Source organism: Aethalodelphis obliquidens, unplaced genomic scaffold (genome assembly GCF_003676395.1).
Source record: "Aethalodelphis obliquidens isolate GAN/ISIS:26980383/991018 unplaced genomic scaffold, ASM367639v1 scaffold18, whole genome shotgun sequence".
NCBI lineage: Eukaryota > Metazoa > Chordata > Mammalia > Artiodactyla > Delphinidae > Aethalodelphis > Aethalodelphis obliquidens.
The window spans coordinates 16,535,240-16,556,590 of NW_020837962.1; the positions used below are offsets into that span (position 1 = coordinate 16,535,240).

Genomic DNA, 21,351 nt, shown 5'->3' on the forward strand with positions numbered 1-21,351 from the left:
GTATTCCTCAGTGATAAAATTCTAGGTAGCATCCCCCATCACATTATCAAAATACAGGGAGTCTTTTCGAGGTATTTGAAACGATTGCATGCTCAATATTACTGTGAAAAAAATTTTTTAATGAGTTGAAATGTTTTTACCCAAAATTATTCCACGCATGGCATAAGTAACAGAACAGATGCTGACATTTTGCATGTAGATGGTTCCTCAGTGAAGCAGCACTTAATTAAGAATCGGGATTTGAGAGATTTCTGAAAATTTCATGTTCACCTTAAAAACACCAAACACTTAGTTCATTTTCTTTTTCATGAGCAAGCTAGTATGCTAGCCTAGCATCTTTTTGTTCCATTATTATTAAATGCTATAGAGACATTAACATTTTTTTGTTGTTGTTAAAGTAGGAAGTCTTGCAAACAAATAAAAGTTATATCATCTTTCTCCCAACACATACAGGACTTTAATACAGGAGCAATCTAAAGTTCAGAACTTTGCAAATATGCAAGGGATTTTAGCCGTGAGTTAAGTCTTGCTAATCAGTAAAACAGGCACTTAGGACCCAAGGGCGGCTTCACACAGCAGCAGTCTCGTGTAGGTTTGGTGGAGGGTTGATGAAACATAGCTGGTGCTTTGGAAATGATTTTCCTTTTTTTTTTTTTTTTTGCGGTACACGGGCCTCTCACTGTTGTGGCCTCTCCTGTTGCGGAGCACAGGCTCCGGACGCACAGGCTCAGCGGCCATGGCTCACGGGCCCAGCCACTCCGCAGCATGTGGGATCTTCCCGGACCGGGGCACGAACCCATGTCCCCTGCATCGGCAGGCGGACTCTCAACCACTGCACCACCAGGGAAGCCCAATGATTTTCCCTTTTGAGTTGAAAACTTAACCAAAGGCACAAACCAAAGGCTCAACAGAAACACCTTAGTTCTGGGACCAGAAAAATTAGGCCTAGACTTTTGATTAAAAGTGGAGAAGACACAGGTTGGCACTCTGCTGACCGTCACCGCCGTCTGACCCTCTTTCTCCTTCCTCATCTGCTTCCCAGGCACACGCAACATTCATGTTAAAGATTACAAAGGAGAGCAAGCAACTCCACGGTACTTCTCATCGTTATTTTTCTTTAGAAAGTTTTATGTTTTCAAAATAGATCAAAGCCTGGTGGAAATGCCAAAAATGTCTGCAACGGCAGAGGATGCTGACACACCATTCCTGTGAATGGTTTTGGTGGCAGGTAACAGTGATAATTAAAAGCAGAAGTTATAGTTAAAAGCAGAAATGGTCAAAGGATTTTGATAACAACATCTAGAGGCAGAGATGTGATAAATATACTAAACAAGAGACTTGGAAACTCAATCGTACATATTTTTTATGATCAAAAAAGGTTAAAATTTCACTGCTGTTTTTAGCTAACTCAAACAACAGCCTGCAGCTTAAAGCTTATTCATTCACTGATTCAAGTATTTACTGACTATTCCTCTCCTGCTATGTAGTGTCCTGGGAGCCAAGAATCAGCTGTGAACATGACCAGTGAGCAATGACCAATGACAATTGACAGGCACCTGGAAGGAGCAACAGAGCTGGCCCTTACCTGCAGCGTTCTGCTAACCCTGAGTTCTTAAAGTTTCTCTGACAATGAAAAGAAAGTTTTCCTTATGCTGAAGTTGAATTAATGACTGACACGTTTCTTATGGTTAGCTTTTTTTTTTTTTTCCATCCCATTTAAGAAAGCCTTCCCTACCCCAAGGTCTTAGACATATTTTTAGAGGATATTTTCTTCCAAAAGTTACTAAGTTTTCCTTTCCACATTTAAGCATTTTATCCATAGGGACCTGGCTGTGGGCAAGGTGGGAGGTAGGGAATCTGTCCCATTTTCTGCCCTGTGGCTAAATATTGTCCCGCAGGCCTTTGTGGGGGCAGTCCATTCTTTCCCTGTCAGACCTGGAATGCTGTCTCTTTCGTGTATCAGGACTCCGTGCCTGTGTGGATCCAGTATGTATTTTATACTCCATTCCCTTAGTCTATTCGTCTATCCCTGTGATTAAAACTCCTTTTAAATAAATCACATAGCACTTATTGCATTATTTGTCCTTATCAGGATAAATGTCTTATTTTTGGTAAGCTCGTAAGTCAGTCATGGCTATGACTTATTCATCTTTTTATTTCTTATAGCATCAAATTCAGTATTTCTAGACTATAAGCTTATTTGCTAAATAAGAGATGAGGTCAACAGCAATACTGGTTCTTACCTATAGAGTCAAAAATACTCCCCCCTAGAAAATCATAAGCTCAACAGAACAAAACTTACGCACGAGTCAACTCTAATTTCTTATTTTCAGTATTCTTGACGCTCTGGCATCTGGGGCCTCCTTGACCAGGAAGGGACTGCCCGTCCCAGGGTTAGCTAATTCCTAGAGATAGCAAACAACTCCCCAGGGAGTGTGTCTTCCACATGCGAACCCCACAATCCCAAACCCAGGCCTCCCACCTACCTCCTCTGTCCAGCTCTTGCCATCAAGGGGATGTCCCTGTGCCCTCATCACCATGGGGTCCGGCACCAGGCAACCAGGGCCAGTGTCTGTGCTCTAGGGTCTGCTGAAATTATCCCAACTAGCCGCTCCTGAGTCTGCATAGCCTGCCTTGCCTTCCGTTTCCCATGTAAACGACAGTAAAGGCTGTTGCCCACGTTTTCCCCTGTCTTCCTGCCCCTAACCCTTGTGCCTCCTCATGTGCCCCCCTGCATGGCATGTCATGCCCCTATTTCTATAAACTTCTTCCTTCATGACAATCATCTCTATGTCTCCATGTCTTGCCATACAAATCCCAGACACACTGTGAAACAATGCACCATAAATTTAGCTGTTAGTCTCAGAAAACATGAAATGATTTAAATAAGAAAGCAAATATAAAACTGAACTGTTAGCTTGCCAATGATAAAGGAATTTCAGATTTTGGAAGCAGTTTATTATTCTAAGCATTTGATAACTGGTAGGATTATTCAACGAGAAACAGAGACACGCTCAAATTGTTGGGTCACTCTCTTTGTGTGTCCTGGAGATCAGGGTAACATGAGTTTTATTTTGTCCATTTATGAAGAAATTGTTCTCCTAAGAACAGAAAGTTAAATTCAGAACTGCGATAATCCTTAAACCTTATCATATTACGGTTTGTCCTTTTCACAGATGACAAGATGAACTATTGAACTGAGTGTACTGATTCTCGATATTAGAATTTCAAAGAAGAACTAAGTATTTGGAGGAGTTAATCACAACAGAGAGTGCATCATATAAAATTACCTCACACGAGTTTATTAAATTAAGCGGTCCCATGCACACTCTGAGATGGGATCAGAACTAATCTTCCCAGAGGACAGACAAAAGACATAATCACCCAATTTTCTTTCCTTTCAATAAAACTAATTAAAACTAGTCCTTGTTTAAGTAAATTCAACTTACTGAAAATTCAGTATTGCCTTTGATAGTACCACGAAGATGATTTCCGTTGGACAATCTGTATATTGGACCCAAAGAAGCCATTTATTCCATAAATGTGTTAATAATTCCCAAATAGTTCAGAGGGGTTTGCAGCTGTAATTTTAACAGTAGCGTAGAAGAAAGGAGTAGGCACAGCGCTGCATCTGGAGTCAGAACACTCTGGAAGCCAGTTCCAACTCTGGCACTTACTCCCCAGCGAGACAACACAATTTCTCTGGGTCTCAGCTTCTCCATCCCTAGAACAGAATTTGTATGACCTGGCCTGCTTACCATAAAAATCAAAGAGGATGCCTCAAAGTTCCTTGCAAACTGTCAAATCCCTTATAAGTTTATGGTATTATTATTCAAAATCATTATACATGTCTATGTATCACTATATATATGAAGAATTTTAAATCATTTCCAAAAGAACCACACCTTTGAGAAGCACAAGTTATCAATACTACCCAATAATTTATAAAAGTCAGCACATGGCTTTGCCAATCATTCTCTCATTGATTTTGCAAGGCTTCTACCATTGGCAGATGTGAATACTTAGACCAAAAATGTCCACTATCTCTGAAGGACGGCATATACAGCATTATAGGGCAATGCGTTACTCATTTACAGTTACCTGGTTTGTTTTTCTCTGCTCGTTTTTCTAGTCTTAATTAAGATACACATTAAATACACATGAAGATTATTCTCCTTGGTCTTATCTACCTCACAGATAAAAGATTTTATCCAACACTAAGTTTTACCAAAAACTAAATTTTACGAAGTTTTTATGTTACTCCGTTAGGAACTTCCAAAAACATCAGGGGCTGGTTAAATTTTATATTGTAATTAGTGAAAACCAGTTTGCCTGGTTAAAAAAAACAAAAAGAAAAAACGAAGTTCAAAGTTTTGCCTTGACTTCTAATTTTAAAATGACTTTTAGCATTTTAATACCACTTTTTACTCAACATGCGCTTCGTGGTTTGCTGTTGCTGTTCTCATCGAGGACGTCTATGGATGCAGGAATGCAGTGGGCCAGGAGGGACGTGGCCATGGTCGGCATCGCCCTCGCTGAGCTCCTCAGAACACTAGTCTCTCCTGACACTTAGCAAAACAAAGCAAAACAAAAACCCAACTTCTCTTGGTGTCCCCGTCCTCCCCTGTCACAAGGTAAGGGAACTGAGCCTTTAGAGGTTCACTTGCCCAGGGTCACAGGACGTGTGTGTGTGCGTGTGAACAGCTAAGACTGCAGAGTGCTTCCACACACACTGCTCTGCGCTCTTGATTCAGGTGCTCACTCACTGATTCCTGCAACAACCCATAATACAGACGATTCCTATCCCCACTCTACAGAAAGGAAACTGAAGGACAGAGAGATTCACTGGCTCAAGGCCACCCTGCCATTCCCTGGCAGAGCCTGGATGCAGACCCAGAAAGTTCGGCTCTGTAATCTATTCATGAATCTTAGAAATACAGACACTCAAGGGAAAAAAGTTGCAAAAATACAGAATATGACAACATTTTTCAAGAGCTTAAAACCAGAATTAAATGATGTAGTGTTTGAGGAGACAGATATTGTGGTAAAATTATAAAGAAGTTAAGGGCATGATTTTAGGAAGAATTGGGGACAGGGTCACAGGATGACGGGAGGGGAAGGACTTGAGAAGGGCCTGCTGGGGCCTCACTGGTGGGGCAGCTGTTCTACATCTTACACGGGGTGCAGGTTTGCTGGTGTTCATTTGATTACTACAGTCCCTAACTTACACATGCCTCACAACTTATCTTGTATATATCAAACATTCTACAGTAAAGTTAAAGAAAATAGTAATCAATAAGCTACCCAAATTCTTTAACTTATCCTGGATTTAGGATACATGCCAGTTGGAAAAATCACTCTTCTCTGTTTCCAGAGTAAATCACATTTGGTCACGGATCGCAAAGCCTTGGCATGAATATCAGAGACCTCCTCCCATGGTGGACAGTGGGTGTCCGCATGGCAGGCCTCCTCCCTTTTTGGCCACTGTTTCAGCACCCTCTCCACATAGGACTCTGTGAATTCACAACTGATTATGAACAGGGGGTTGGGGCCGGCGCACCCATGTGGGAGGAGGGAGCCCCCATTACCACTGTGCTGAGGGACCCCTAGAGTTCTTGCAACTGGCAAACCCTGGGATCTCCCAACCAGTGTTAGCACCGGCGCCTCTTTTCAAAGACGCAGTTGGTTACCTGTGAGGTTGGAAGCATCCGTGGGACTGAGTTGTAACCAGTGGCGGGCATCGGAGTCAGTCACAGCATCCGTGGGCGTGCTCAGTTCCGGGTCTTCCTCGCAGATCTGCCACGGGCTCAGGGACAGCTCTGCCTCGGTGTTGCAGCCCAGAGCAGGGTCACTGCTGACACTGTCACCTGGCACAATGGGAGACACAGTCTGAGACAGCCAAGGGCAGGGAACCAGCATGTCCACAATCCCAGCACACAGGGAACTAAGCAGCTGTCCCAGCAGGAATCGTTCTCAGGACAGAGGCTCAAAAGGGGCCTGTGTGGGGCTCCTGGTCAATGAAACAGAGGTTCCAGGCGTGGGGCACAAGCAGTCCTTATGGGCCGTGCCACCCTACAGCCCAAGCCGCACCCTATTCAGGGGTCTTAACTGAGTTCCCCCAGGTACAGAGAAGATCACCTCGAGTTCTTACGCTTTCTACCCTGACTTATTCAACTACAAAACGGGGGTGGGTGGAGGAGGGGAGGGGAATCGATTCCACCACAGAAGCGAGTTTATGCTGGCAGGCTGAAGAGCCCGAGGATGCCTTCCACCTCGTGCCTGATGTCTAGACTTGAACCTGGGGTGAATCACCCAGGATTACCGGGGGATGAGGTGTCCCACACAAAAGGTTTTCTTCAATACTCTCCCCTTTAAACACTAAAAAGTTCTAATTTGTCATGATACAAGGATGCTTTCAAAGGCTGTGAAGCCTCCCAGGACTATTCAGTCTGACGCAGAACAGACCCAGCCAGCCTGCCCCCCAAATCCCGTCTGCTCCACAAGGACTCGGGGTGTCCGCCCTCTCTGCCTGCAGCTCTGCCGGCTGCGTTTCGATCTGCCGCTGACAGTCCCCCAGCCCTGCCGCTTCTAATCTGCTGTCCGCTCTTCACCTGCAGAGAACTGACAGCTGTCCCAGTCCCCAACCTGCTAGTTCCCTAACTTTGACTGCCCCAGGACTCTAGAAGGTGGAGCCTAAGAGGTCCTGCTCCGCCCTCCACCAGGATCCGCCAGGAAGGAGGGGCCCTGGCAGTGGACCTCAGGGAAGCGGAGTATCAGGGACTGCATTTCACAGTATGTGATGGTACGTCTCAGCATCCCAGTCAGATTTTATTTTTTAAATACTTATGCCGTTGACTTCAAGGTACTTCTGAAGCTTTTGCTCCTAACCTGGGGAAACTTTCTGGGGAAGGCCGTTTTTCCTTCTGGGTCTGTCTGCTCACCCAGACATCAACCTTGGTTGTGCTTCTCACCTGGAGAAAGTCCCAGGGCTGGAAAGACAGGCCTCGAAGGTATAGGTAACTGACTGGATCTATTCAACTGTATGTGCACACTAACCACCCATCAATCCTGGGATCCCAGGAATAAAGATGTCCCATTTCACAACCACGTGCCTTCAGATGACAAGATATCATTCGAGTTAGAAAGTCAAAAGGGAACAAAATGCAGCCTCGCCAAAGCTGGAGGAACACAGACCACATTTGCTGGCACTCACTCTTCTGTCTCCCCCTGTATCTCCCTTGCGTCTGCTGCAAATCATCTTTCAAATCCAATTCAGCGGGGCTGCTGCTTCTTCGTACTGAGATCTTCAGACAGAAAGAAATATTGCATTTGGTACAGGGAAGTTTTCATTTTTATAAGACTGGTAAGTTTCTAGTCCACATTTCTAAAGAAAAAGAAACAAACAATAATAACGGGCAACAAAAAAACTGAATGACGTTTTGCATTGGAAGGATACGGGTTCACAAATTACCATAACTGAATTATAAATTACACAAGATCTGAAATTTAAGGCTTCTACTTTGTCAGTTGACATCCAATTAAAATGGTCTACTGAGGAGGGGTGCCAAGTTATATGGAAATCGTTTATTTTGAAATTCTACTGGTACCTCTGCTCTGGCACACATGGATAACGGATACAATCCTCCAGGAAGCCTAAGTCCCCGTGGATGGCCAGGGTGCTGGCAGGGAAGGCAGAAACTCCACCCAGACTCCCAAAGGTCATTCAGTGCTTCCCTTGTTACGTGTGCAGCAGGCTTTCCTGAGCACCGCTCAGCACTGGACCGTGGTTTAAAAACAGGGGACTAGAACACTGTGAGGCAATTCGCATCCTCTAAAATTTACATAACTGGCTTGGAAAGACAAAACATACACAAATTACACAAAACGGTTACAATGCAGAGTAGCAATATATGCGAGTCAACTCTCTCTAAAAGGTTTGCAGAATAAAGCATTACCTTGAGCGGCTCACAGTGACAGTAGCTGTTCAAGAAGCAACAGACATGAGGTGGTAGAGAGAAGGCAGGAGGGGACTCAGGGCAGGAAGCACTGAGGAATCAGCAAGTTCTATGTGCAGGAAAAGAAGCCGATTATAGCAGGCCATGCAGGGCAGTCAGGTGAAAATGGTAGGAAGAAAATGCGACCACCTTCTACAAGAGGCAGCTGCCAGGGGGCTGCCAACATCAGGCTTAGGAATTTCAACCCAGTATTGACAAAATGAGCAACTGTCTGTTCCAGACAATAGCTTATTGTGATTAAAAACAAAACGAGAAAGGTTAAGTCGAGTAGCTATCTGCAGGACAGAGTTAAGAAGTTGCTATGGAACTGTTACAGTGACTCAGGAGTGAGGAGATAAGGCTTTTGATGGTAGAAAAGGAGAAGAAAAGATAAATTTAAAAATGCTGCAGAATGACAGTCAAGAGCTTATATGAGAGCTTATATAAGAGTTGTACATGGGAGTGGAAGTTTAATCACAAAAGGATATGAATCTAGGGGACCATGAGAATGATGGTGATGAAGGAAAGAAGGAAAGAAGGGAGAGAGGGAGGGAGGGAGGGAGAAAGGAAGGGAGGGAGGACGGATGGATGGACAGACAATGGATAGAGGAACTTGAGAAAGTTTCTGATATTTTAATTTTCATCTTTGGGCTGAATATCTAAAGGGAATGTGCTATAAGTGTGCAATAAAAATCCACAGCTGGTGAGATGGAGGATACAGCCAAAAATGAAGATAGATATTTAAGGCCCTCCAGTTCAGAGTATACAAAAAACATGGGATTCAATGAGCCAACTAAAGGAATGAATATTAAACAAGCAAACACATGAAAAGGGGGGACTAAGATGTATAATTAAAGGACAGAATAATTATTAAGCTAAAACACAGAAGTAGGTCATAAATAAGATATTTAGAAGATTAACAGTATATGAAAAAAATATTACTCAGCCTTAAGGAAGGATAATATAGGTCTAATATGACAGTGGAAATATACCCAGGATACTTCCTTAATTGAAAAGCAGAATGTGGGCTCTTCTGCTTCTGATTCTCTGAGAGATGAAATATCCTCCCACTACAGAACTAGAACCTACATAAAAATTTGGGTCTCACAGGAAGTAAAATAAACCTCCAAGTGATCCACACCCTCTCCCTACCCCACAAAGCAAACTGAAACCAGGGCAGTGAAATGCAGCTACTTTAGGGGTAAATCTAATGTTACCACTCCCTGTGGCAAAAGGACCAAGAGTCCAGGATTAACAGCACTCCCTGTTTCCTGGAAGAAACAAATGAAAATGTTGCCCTGGTGAAACTTCATCACTTCAGATATCCAGGTTTTCTGTAGATTCAGATGAGCCAGGTAGGAACTCACAATCAAAGATCACCAAACAGCAAGGGAAATAAATAAACCACCATGCACAAGAGTCTCAGAAACAACAAATATCAGACTGATTTCAGATAATGATAAAGAGTTTAGAATTTAGAATAAAATAATCTGTGATTATTTTAAAGGAATAAAAGATGGCAATCACAAAAATGAGCAAGCAACAAGAGATCATGAGAGACTGCAAGATATACTTGAAAAGAATTAACCTGAACTTGCAGAAGCAAAAGGTATAAGTGTTGAACCAAAATACTGAATGAAAGTATTAAACAGCAGACTATTTATGAGTAAGGAGAGAATTATTGAACTGAGTGAAGATCTGATGAACTACCCAGAATGCACCCACATAGCCAAGGAGAATGGAAAATATGAAAGGGGGCTTGAGAGACATGGAAGACAGAATGAGAAGGTCTAAATATATTTCTACCCAGAATTCCAGAAGGAAAGAGCCAGAGAGAACAAAAAAGAGGCAATATTTGAAGAAATGGTTACCAAGAATTTTCCAGAAGCAATGGAAGAACAAGTATTCAAAGACACATGGCACATATACCATATTCAAAACAGGACAAACGTATAGACCAAAAGAAAATGCACCTAAATATACTGTGGTGAAACTGAAGGACAAGGATGAAGAACAACAAGGAACAACAAATAGGCAAGATGAACAGAAGACCTCTCAACAGCAACAATGAAAGACAAAAGATAGTAGAAAAATAGCTTCCATTAGAAGGGGTGGGAGGAAGGAAGAAGGAAGTGGGGGGACTATGGTAATTAAGACAGAGAGACAAAGAAACCAATGATTCAAGAAGCACCAAAATAAAGCCTTACACATCTGAGAAGCAGTATATATGAGAGAAAGGTAGCATTCAGATTAATAAAGGAAAAATGAATTCAATATATGGGACCCAGAAGTGGATATACATGTGGGGAAAGAAAAATGAAATTGGATCCCCACCTCACTCCATAAATATCAACTCTAGGTAGCTGAAGGACTTAAATGTATAAAGCAAAACTGAAACACTTATAAATACAAGGTAAATACTTTTATCCCTGTGCAGCTGATATTTTAAAATTTTCATAAAACATAACCACAAAAATGATAACCAAGAATATCAAAATTAAGAACTTCTGTTCATCAAAAGACAACATAGAGAAAGTGAAAATATATGCCAGACACTGGAAGAAGATATTTGCCAGAAACATAACCAACACAGGATCAGTATTCAGATTATATAAAGAATTAGTACAAATAAAAGAGAAAAAGAAATCAATAGGAAAATGGAAAAGACATCAGTAGGCATTCAACAGATGAAAGACATACGGCCAATCAACATAAGGAAAGATTTTAAACTTTATTAGTAATTTGAGAAATGCAAAATAAAATGAGATCCCATTTCCACCCACCTGACTCAAAAGATTTAAAATCTGACAATAGTAAGTGTTGACAAGAATGTGGATGAATGGTAACTCTACACACCGCTGGTACCTAAGTGGTCAATCACTTTGGAAAAAGACACATTCTTTTGTAAAGAACAACATTATGCTGCTCTGTGACTCATCAATTCCACTCACATTCTTGATGAAGAATGTACATAGCTTCATTTTTCATTTTTAAAAAAAAGTGAAACAATCTAAATGTCTGTCAACAAGAGAATGGGAAAGTAGGCTGTGGTCTATTCACAGTGGAGTATCATACAGCAAAGAAAGCAATGAACTAGGGCTACGTGCTGCAATGTGGACTTAGAAATACATAATAATGAGTGAACAAAGCAATAATACCACTTTTATAAAGTTTAAAAATAAGGAAAACTAAAGGACATATTGTTTGGAGATACATACATTTTGAGCAAAACTATAGAGCAAAGCAAGGACACGATAAACACAAAGCCAACAGAAAGCTGCTCTCTGAGGGACCAGGATGAAGCCCACAGGCCACGACAACAACACTGCAGATATTCTAGTTCCTAAGCTGGTGGTGAGCCTCTGGGTGTTTAGCTGATTATTGAAATATACACATATAATATACATATACATATGGAATGTGCAAACTGGTATATGTCCTTTACAGAAGTGAAGACAGAGGAAATTTAACACTCATTAGCTTCCAGGCAGGGCAGAGTAGGGAGAGACTTTCTTTGTTTATTTTGTACCTTTCAGTGATGTCTGAGTTTTCTATTCATATATACTAATTTTAGAAAATGAATAAATAGGAATTATCTGCATGAATGAGTTAGGGTTACTTTTTAATTTTCTTCTTTATACTTTAAAGTTGTGTTTTAAAAAAATAATAAATGCTATTTTAGATTTAAAAAAAAAAGAAACTGTAACAGATCTTTGCAGCATCTCACTTATCTAGGAACTCATGTCAGGTGGAGGCTACAACCTCAAGTGATATCAGGAATAGGGAATCTGAACGTTTGTTTGAAGGTAAGGATGCTCCTTAAAAATAGAAAGGGCACATACAGACCAGATGGTAAATTCTGTTTTCATGTTTATTTTTTCCCTATTTTTGTAATTTGACTGTAATTTTACATAGAAAGTAGACAAGGCTTTAAAAGGCCTCAAGGTCATTTGGCCCTAAAACACATCCAAATGGAAAAAAGTTTTAAAAGATAGCATCACACCACTAATAAATTTATGTATTGTGCCAATAATTTGTATGTTTATTTTTAATGACAAATGGATATATTCTGAAAAGATCTTACTGTTATTCCTTCATGTTCTTTCTTCTCATGTCCTTTGTTCTCCTGAACAGGCCTGGGCTCTGAAGAACTCGCATTCTGTGCATTTTCTACCTTTTGACCTAGAGATTTGGGAGAGGGGAGAATCAACAGCAGGAATACTTCAGATGGTAAAACTGGAAAAGGTTTTTATACGTAAGTAATTATTAAATTTAAGTATCCTAAGATATACAAAAGAGAGAGATCTGGGCCCAGCACACGGGTAGCCTACGGATCACGTCTGCTCCATAGACCTGGTCTCTGACGCACAGACAGCTTCACTGTCTTGGGTTACGTTACCCAGGGGGCAGGCAACAAGGCCTGTCCCGGAGCCTCGGGGAAGGGGTCTCAGACAAGAGCTGCCTGAGTCAGCCAGGCAAGCTGAAGGGGAAAGGAAGCAGTGAGGTGGCTCAGCGTTGCTGGCGAGAGAAATAACCAGTGTCAGTAATAAAAAAGGGAGTATCACCACCAAGCCTGCAAAAGGTAATTTAAAAGATCACATTCTATGAGTAGTCTGGGGCCAATAAATTTGAAAAAAATTACATGAATTGAACAAATTCCTAGGAAAAAAACACAACTTATCCAAAAGAAAACAGGAAAAAGAAAATATGAATAGTCTTATAGTGATTTAAAAATTTGAATAGTACTTTAAAATCTTCCTAGAAGAAAACTCCAAGCAACCGATGGATTCTACCAAGTATTTAAGGGGGAAAAAAAAGTCATAATGATCTTACACAAAAACTTTTGGAGAAGAGAAAATCTTTCAGGTAATACATTTCTCAAATTATTTTTACTGTATTTTCTTATTTCAAGAGGATTTCTAAGAGGGGATACTTCCTACGCATTTGATGAGGCTGGCATGACGCTGACATTAAGGACTAGGGGATGGCTGGGTTGATTTCTTCTCTAACCCATGAAACTAAATAAGTGTGTTCACTGTTGCAAGATACGTTTAAACATGTGCTTTCACTGTAAAATACATTAGTCACTGTTTACAGGTCTAACCATCTGCCTCTTTGCCCTCCACACCAGTTGCTGCTAAAAGCTGTTGGAGAAACTGTGTGGGTTTATGCTATTACAAGTTATCATCTTCAACCTCAGCAGACTCTGCACACTGCTAATAAACTCCTTCACGAGTCTGGTCAGCCTTCCATTCTCACCGTCGACGTTTCTCCTCGCAGCCCTTTCCTCACCCCTCACACCTCTCCTCCCTGCCTCCGCCCTAACTTGCTGCCCTCCCTCACCCGTGGTGAACATTCTCTACCTCCCGCCCGCTCCAGCCACTCTGGACTTTTTTCTAGTCCTCAAACATGCCACACTTGAAAAAAGTACACACACACACACACACACACACACAATTTGGATAGATTAAAATAAGTAGTTAAAATATTTCATTGCCAGAAATCACATCCTTGCAAATCAACTTATAAATTCCCTTGAAATAAATAGAGTAGAGTTAGGATAAATGTAGAAAGCCACACGACATGCAGCCCCTTCCCGGCCAGAATCTACGGTCCCGTGTGAGTAAGGGAAGCTGCTGGTACCCGGAGGGGCCTCTGAGCACAGTGGCTCCGTGACGTCAGGGCTGCTGCTGCTCCGAACCATTGGCTGCTGCTCGGCTGCTGCCAGGGGGCCGGAGTCGGCTGCAGCTGCATTTTCCGGCTGCGGGCATTCTTCCACTTCTGTGGGCATTGACACAGAACATGCAGGGATGTATTTCAAGATTTTTAAAAATAATTTCACTACGTAAAACAACTGATTCTCAAAATCATAGTTTTAGATACTATTTTTTTCCACACAAATTGTGCAGTAAGATCATTGTCTTTCACATCATAAAGTTTTCTACACTTGTTAACAGTAATATTCCACTCCAAGTGTACATCTGCTTTTTAAGTTCTACAAAGCATTTTCTTTCAATCAAAGTGAAGAAAACAAGAAGGGAGAGCGAGCAGAATGGTTGAGAACTGTGAAAGTCACTGGAGTTTCAGGGACAGGCATGTCAAGGGAAGAGGGATCCGGGAGATGCAAGGGAAGGTCACTTACATGTGCAAGAGTGGGACATCATGCGCACGCACGCGCGCGCGCACACACACACACACACACACACACACACACACACCCTAAAGGAAGATAAAAGGAAATGGGAATTTCAACTTGATTATTCTTTTTAAGAGATAAATGTACAACTGTCTAAAATAAAATACTGTAATTATTTAATGACATTTCACCAAATGCAAGGTTGAATTAATCACTAAAGTACAAAAACGACCCATTGGTGTTTTTAGAGAATCAATAAATATATGCCATAAAATAGAAAACCACAGCTGAGCACTGACCACTGGGTGATCCCAGCTAGGATATCTATGAACCATATTCCCCTAAAGAAGGGAAGTCCCTCCGAGCTCGTTTCTAAACTTCATGGTTCATTTTAATCTCCAAAGACAACCCAAGGTGCTGAAGAGTCACCCCACCACCTCTCTGCAGCTCCGGGGTTCTATCATCCCTCTGCTCTGGCATTACCATCAGACTCCTAACTTGTGGCCTCAGAGAGGTCCCGCTACAAGAGAGATGCGACCGCGCCACTCCTCCTGCGGAGGCCCCAGGCCCCCATCACTGTCCGTCAGGCTTGCACTCCAGGGCCCCTAGAGGTCACCCCACAGGCTTGATCCCCCACCAGGAGCTCTCCCTCACTTTAGTCTTGAGCAGGCCCCGCCCACACGGCCCCTGCAGCTCCCCCCTCGAGGCTGACCTCCCCCGGGCCGCCCAGGCACCCCTCCTGTAGGACTTGCCACGTGGTCCTTGCGTGTGACCCCCATCGCTGCCTGTGCCCCAGGCTCCACACTCCCCCGTGCAGTCACGGAACTCTACACCCAGATTTTCCCCAAATTTTCATTAGCTGAAGTTTCAGTCCTTTTAAAAAGGGACTCATCAAAATTCAGCCTTATCTGGAAGTGTCACCTGCTTCCTCACCTGAAATGCAACTCACCACCAAGGTGCCCCCATTCTGTGTAACCCTTTCACCAGAGCCACAATCCAAAGGGCTGGTTGGCCCCAACCAGGAAGGTGTATGTAGGAAGGTTCTGAATATAACACGGAGGATTTCACCGAAGGACTGCTGCTTCTACTTCTACTATCCACATAAAAGCTCCATTTTTAAGTACACTGATACAAGCTACCAGGCCTCAAAACCGTGAGATGTGTGTGATCCCTCGCTTATAATGCAAAGTCCTGGGCCACATTCTCCATTCAGATACTGATGGGAAGCTGGGCTTAGGGGACAAGCAGAGTAAGGGAAGGTGGCAGGAGCAGACAGACCCGTTATAGCCTCGTCTTTCCAGGCCGTCTCTGCTCTTCCCTGCTCCTGAACAGCCACGAGAAACACCGGACATCCTAAGTGCTCTGGGACGCTCCGCTCAAGCATCCCGGAGCAGAAACCAGCCCCCTCGGCTCTACTCCCAGACTCCTCAGCAGCAGGCAACAGAAGCCAGATGACCCTGCGGACCATCCTTCCCACTGTCTTCTTTCATTGTTTATTCTAGTTATGCAAGATACTGACACCTTCTGGGAAGGGTTTCTACTTGTTAATGAACCTGCTTGTAAATCCCAGTCAGCAGGTCAGCAGAGGGAGCCCAAGAGCTTCCTACTTCTCTAAAAGATAATTGGCACCCGCTGGTCTTTATGGACAGTGGGAAGAGTGGGTTTTATTCCCTTAAACGTGATGCCAAGAACTGGTAGATGTTGGTTTCTGGCCTCTGAGCAGAAACAAATAAGAGCGGGGCCAACAGTGGCAGCATCATTTTCAAGATAAAGAACGACGCCATCTGGTGGGATGCAACAGAGCCACAGGACCACGGCTTCCAAACTCGAGTGTCCCCACTGGTCCTCAGACAACAGACAGACGAAGAGCCTGCCATGGCCAGCTGGTCTGCCTTCCCAACAGGCTGGCCTGATGTGGCTTTAATGCTCTGTTTTTGTAAACCTGTTGGTAGGGCCTTCTCAGATGGAGGAAGTCCAAGCCTGAAGAAACCATGGGAAGAGGTGGGACGGGAACCGCCGAGAAGAGTGGGAGGGAAGGGGAGAACCATGGGTCCAGGGATCTGTCAGGCTGTGTGGGGACGGTGCCCTGAGCTGTCCCTATACTTGGCTGTTACGTTGACAGAGTGTGAAAAAAAGGATATAAATTCTCCTTATCCCACAAGTTATATATATGTACACTTTTTGGCCTTTTCTCATACTTTGTACTAAGTATATACTCAAGATTTGTTTTGTATAGATGAACAAATGAATATCAGAAACATTTTCTTAATACCTTTTTCCTTTCTTTTTTAAACAGTTCTCGAGCTCCCTCTGCTGGCTTTTTATTTTTGTTAAGGCTGCACCCCTTCTACAGGATCAGCTGTAGCAAATGCTCTTTCATAACAGATTAAAACCATTTAACACTGATATGCAAATACCAAGGTAGAGGATTATCTGATATGAAAAATATAAAAAGGACAGTCTAGGTTATATAAAAATTGCGTTATAAATTTTGGGAGGTCTAATGCATTCTCTGTTTTGACTATCACACAATTTGAATCACTCCAAAGAGCTGAATTCTATGTCAGATTCACCGAATCATTTACTTTCTCTCAAGCAGAGCTAACCCAATAACCCAAACTCTGAAAGCACCAACTTTCTAGCTTCTTGATAGTGTACGTTACACAACACCAACACCATTACTAAATCATTGCTTTCTAAAGCTCATTCAAAGCACCAGAAAAATGATCGAATAAGGATTAATTTCATTTTTTCCCACACTGAGAGAAGAATTGGCATGATTAAATTAAGTGTGTAAACTCTTCAGAAACTTCTATTTATTCAAGAATCTGACTACTTTTCAAAAGAAATTTCATTCACTCTTTAATCTAAGCCTTCCTTCATCCATCTTATTAAACATACTGAGACTCATTCTTCAATCACCAAAATTCTGGGTTCCATTTACCCCTCATATGAGGTTGCACAAGCAGAATTAATTGTGCCATTTCCTAACTTTTAAAGCACTGGGCACAAACCAAGCTGACCCTATGAAAAGCACAAGAGACATAAATCAACTCAGCATCTTGACGTGTCCCACAAGGACCACAGGTGAATCAGCCCAAACCCTGCCCACAAGCACATCCTGATAACTGGGCGCTACCTGGAAGCCAGAGAACCAGATGCAGACGCCGCAAAGTGAGACTTTCAATCAGGTCCCATGAAGCCTCTTTTGGAATGAGGGAAGATCACTGATCCTCTAATTACGACTATTACAATATCCCCCAAAGTAAAATAAAATCTACCGTCTGCATGGCCTGTAAGGGCTACAGATTGATAAATGTCCCAACATAAAAGCAGTTAAAATTGCAAAACAGCTAGAAAGAATTGTTTCCACAAAGGAGAAAAAAAGGAAATCACTGAAACTGCCAGTTCCACCCCCACGTGTTCGCTTATGCAGCTATTCATACTAATTAACGGAATATAGGTGGTTGTGACTGTCCCAAAGTTCTGCTGCCACCAAATAGAGAGCCCCAAAGGGATCAGAATAAGACATCACAGTGGGTGAAGGTAAGTAACTCTCTGTAGTTTCGGTTATTAAAACAATTTTGGTGGGTTGAATAATCATATAGACAAGGGACAAAACCAAGAAATGTTAACTTAAATGAAAACAAAATTAGCAATCATCTTCTATAAAGAACGTGTGTCCAGAAGGTCAACATTAAAATTGCCTGTGTATGATGCACATGCGATGTGTGCCTACTACAACTGTATTCAGCAAAAGGTTAGCAAGATACGCCAACACCAGAATTCAAACTGGAGCACACGTTTAATTCTCTCGTGTGCCAGTCAGCGGCAGATGTACAATCTCAGACTGGGGACTGACCGCATCACTCTGGGCCCAGACTCTTGATAGGACAGTTACACGGGACCGTGGCTCACTTTTCTGGTAAAGAAGAAATGGCTTCAGATGAGGGAGGAGCTTGCGACTGTGGTTTTCAGAGGAAACAGATCAGCAGATCGTCCTCAAAGTCACCATAGCGCTAGGTCCCTTCACCCTTTGTGCTGTAAAACCAGTAGTGAGGATGGCAGAGGCCGGAAAGCACGGACCAAGCATGGCCTGCTTCACGCCACGCTAAGTCGGGGTCTCTCAAACCTCAGCATCACTGGTATTTTGGGTCAGACAGTTCTCTGTGGCGGCTGTCTTCTCCACTGTAGGACGGTTAGTAGCATCCATCCACTGGATGCCGGTGGCACGACCCCAGCTGTGACAACCACAGATGTCTCCGGACATTGCCACATGTTCCCCGGGGGGCAAATCATCCCCAGTTGAGAACCCCTGCTCTAAATCATATTCTGCTTCTGCTGGAACTGTGTATGTAAATATAGGAATCAAGAATCTGAGTAAACTAAAATATAATAATGAATGAGAAAAAAGCTTCCAAAATGAAATTACTAACAGGAAAAGATTTCTTGTGAGAACACATTCTGGACAAACTAGTTAAAAAAACTTAAACGAAATGGGAAAAAGTGGGTTGTGAAAAAAGAAAACTTTTCACCATGCAAAAAGTTCCTTATGGATGTATATCAGCCAAATAGAAAGCCAAAGTATTTTAAATACCTTATTAATCATCTCCAGGCAGGAGTATTTTTTGGAAAACCAAATTATGAAGCAGTTAATGCTCATCGGTAATTTAACTGACTGGTGGCCATCTTCCCCTGTACCATTCTTACTATTTTCCAACTTCAGTATTTACTAGGGAAAAAGAGCTTTCTGAGAAACACAGTTCTTAGTCTTCCCTCACATTCTAGAAATTAAATAATATGGTATTTTAGATTCTCATCAGGGGAATGAAGCTAATTTTGCTTTGCTAAACCACAATATGACAATGATTTAGTGCCACTCAAAGCCACAAGTAAGCTATCTCCAGTATTAAATAAGTACTAGTCTATAATACCATCTTTCGGAAAATAAAAAGAACATGGAAATATTTCCCGCTTTCGCAAGAAGATTCAGTTCATTTTAGGATCATTGAAAAATAAGTACACATAGACCTAATTATTCACAGTAGAGCAAAGTAAACCCTTTTGTTGAGGTGTCCACGCCAAAAATTTCTTCTGGTGCTGTAACATCTTAATAAACCAGAAAGTGCTCTGTATATAAACAACAGGTAGCTAAACTCAATTTTAACTGGCTGAAGGCCAGGAATAACATTTCTTTGTTTTGGAAATTAGCCATTTTTATCATTTTTTTTTTTTACTCTAAGCTCAATAATCAGTATGAATCTGTGTAAACTGATCATTACTTTAAACATGAATTATTACATGATTTACTAACTCCAAGGAAGTCTAGCCTGCAGAATTTTTCCAGTTTATTCATTTTGCGGGGGAGGCCCAGCAAACATGCTAACATCGGCACACTCGTAAGTGTTGCAGAATGTTATGAAGACTTCCTTCCTCTCTGTAGGCTCCCTGTTGAAGGCACACGAGGCAGGCATCACTGTTTTCCCCTCGTAAAAACTATCGTGCTCAGCTGGGAATGCAAAGACCAGTGGTGTTACAGAAATTCTGCCTGACTATCCAATTGCTACTAAGCATCTTAATTGCATAGAAACAATTGATATTCGTTGAAAATAAAGGCAAAGTGCAATGGCCAGGTAGGCATGCGTGACGTGGGGAAATTAACAAAGGAAGCCAGGCGCAGAGGCGAGCGGGAGCAGCCCAGGGACGTGGGGGTGCCACATGAGACAGCATTACAGTACCTGACAGCCTGTGAGAGCAAGAGGTGTAAGATAGACCAGGGAAGAGAGCGCTCACGGTGTGGAGGAGAAGCGGGACGCTTTTAGTGGCGGGCAAAGCCTCAGAGAGGTGGGCACAGCTGCTGACAGACTGGCTTCGCTTAGCTTCCAGGAGAGATAAAGCAACAATCATGTCAGAAGAACCGCAGGATCTTTCACTTCCTTTTCATTATTATTATTTTTCTGGTCTCTCTTTAAATATTCAAAGGAGATCATTTCAAACTTTGAAGGAAGTTAGCACAAAGCACAGTATTTAATGGTAGTCTCTAAATACAGCCAACTTTCAGTCATTCTGATGGCATGGGAGCACAGGACTTTCACAAATAATCAATCTCATTTTATAATGCTTTGTATGTTGAGCCTTTCCTTTTTTTCTGCTGTGTATCAGATTCACATTTAGCTTGTTTGTTTACTTGGGCAGACATTACAACCAGTTTTCTCTTCCTAATGGGTCCAAACAAAAAGGCCATGGTGAGGGGCTTCCCTGGTGGCACAGTGGTTGAGAGTGCACCTGCCGATGCAGGGGACGCGGGTTCGTGCCCCAGTCCGGGAGGATCCCACATGCCGGGGAGCGGCTGGGCCCGTGAGCCATGGCCGCTGAGCCTGCACGTCTGGAGCCTGTGCTCCGCAACGGGAGAGGCCACAGCAGTGAGAGGCCCACGTACCGAAAAAAAAAAGAGTAAAAAAAAAAAAGGCCACGGTGAGGGACGGAAAATCTAACCTAAGATTAAAATGGTTTCATAAATAATCAATAATTCAAAAATTGGTTTACTGAGAGATGACTGTATTCAGAAGCAAATCGTTTAGTAAACTGAAGAGCCTAAAAGCTTCAGAACACATAAAAGTCAAGTTGAACATTCAAGGGTCTGATATTTGGGAAAAAGGTAAAAAAATCTCCATGAAACCCATCCTTTTAAATCACATTTCGTGCTTATTAAATCCACCATTTCTTAGTACAAAATTTATGGTGTTCTTAAGTTTCTATGTACTGCTAGTCAAAACCATTTGAGAAAATGGATAGACACAGGAAGAGAATAGGCCTCATACATATGAAACCACCATTAGTAAAACCAGTTTTATCCTTAAAACAAAAATATGGAGGTTTACTTGCTGTACTATTTTCACATGATTTTATTTAACATTAACGGAATACAACTACAAACGGTAGTGACACATTTGCAAAAAGCAAAACAAACTTTTTACTTTCCTGTCTTCCCCCATTCTCTATCAGAATTCCCAGCTCTACAGAACTGTCTGCAGAACTGACTACAGCATAATCACAAACGTATAAGATACTATTTAGGTGAAAACGACTTCTGTGTAAACATCAAACTGACTGACTTCAAATTTCCTAAAAGATTTGTCTAATGCTCAATGTCAGGGACATTTCATTTGAGTGTTGCTTTTAAAACGTTTTCCTCTTGGGCTTTCCTGGTGGCGCAGTGGT

General features: G+C 42.3%; 1 protein-coding gene across 4 annotated transcripts in view; it reads right to left on the bottom strand.

The window, feature by feature from the left end:
- Window positions 1-21,351, bottom strand: part of RALGAPA2 (Ral GTPase activating protein catalytic subunit alpha 2) — a 282,446-nt gene that overhangs the window by 158,306 nt on the left and 102,789 nt on the right. For 3 of the 4 annotated variants that reach the window (XR_003435157.1, XM_027118094.1, XM_027118096.1), the window contains 4 exons: window positions 13,638-13,775; window positions 12,079-12,176; window positions 7,214-7,304; window positions 5,691-5,867 (listed from right to left, as the gene is read on the bottom strand). Coding sequence is in view for 3 of the 4 variants with exons in the window: in XM_027118094.1 (XP_026973895.1) it covers window positions 5,691-5,867; window positions 7,214-7,304; window positions 12,079-12,176; window positions 13,638-13,775 (504 nt within the window). In the remaining variant the exon portion in view is untranslated. The remainder of the gene's footprint in view (window positions 1-5,690; window positions 5,868-7,213; window positions 7,305-12,078; window positions 12,177-13,637; window positions 13,776-21,351) is intronic. The other variant, XM_027118095.1, reaches the window with a different exon arrangement.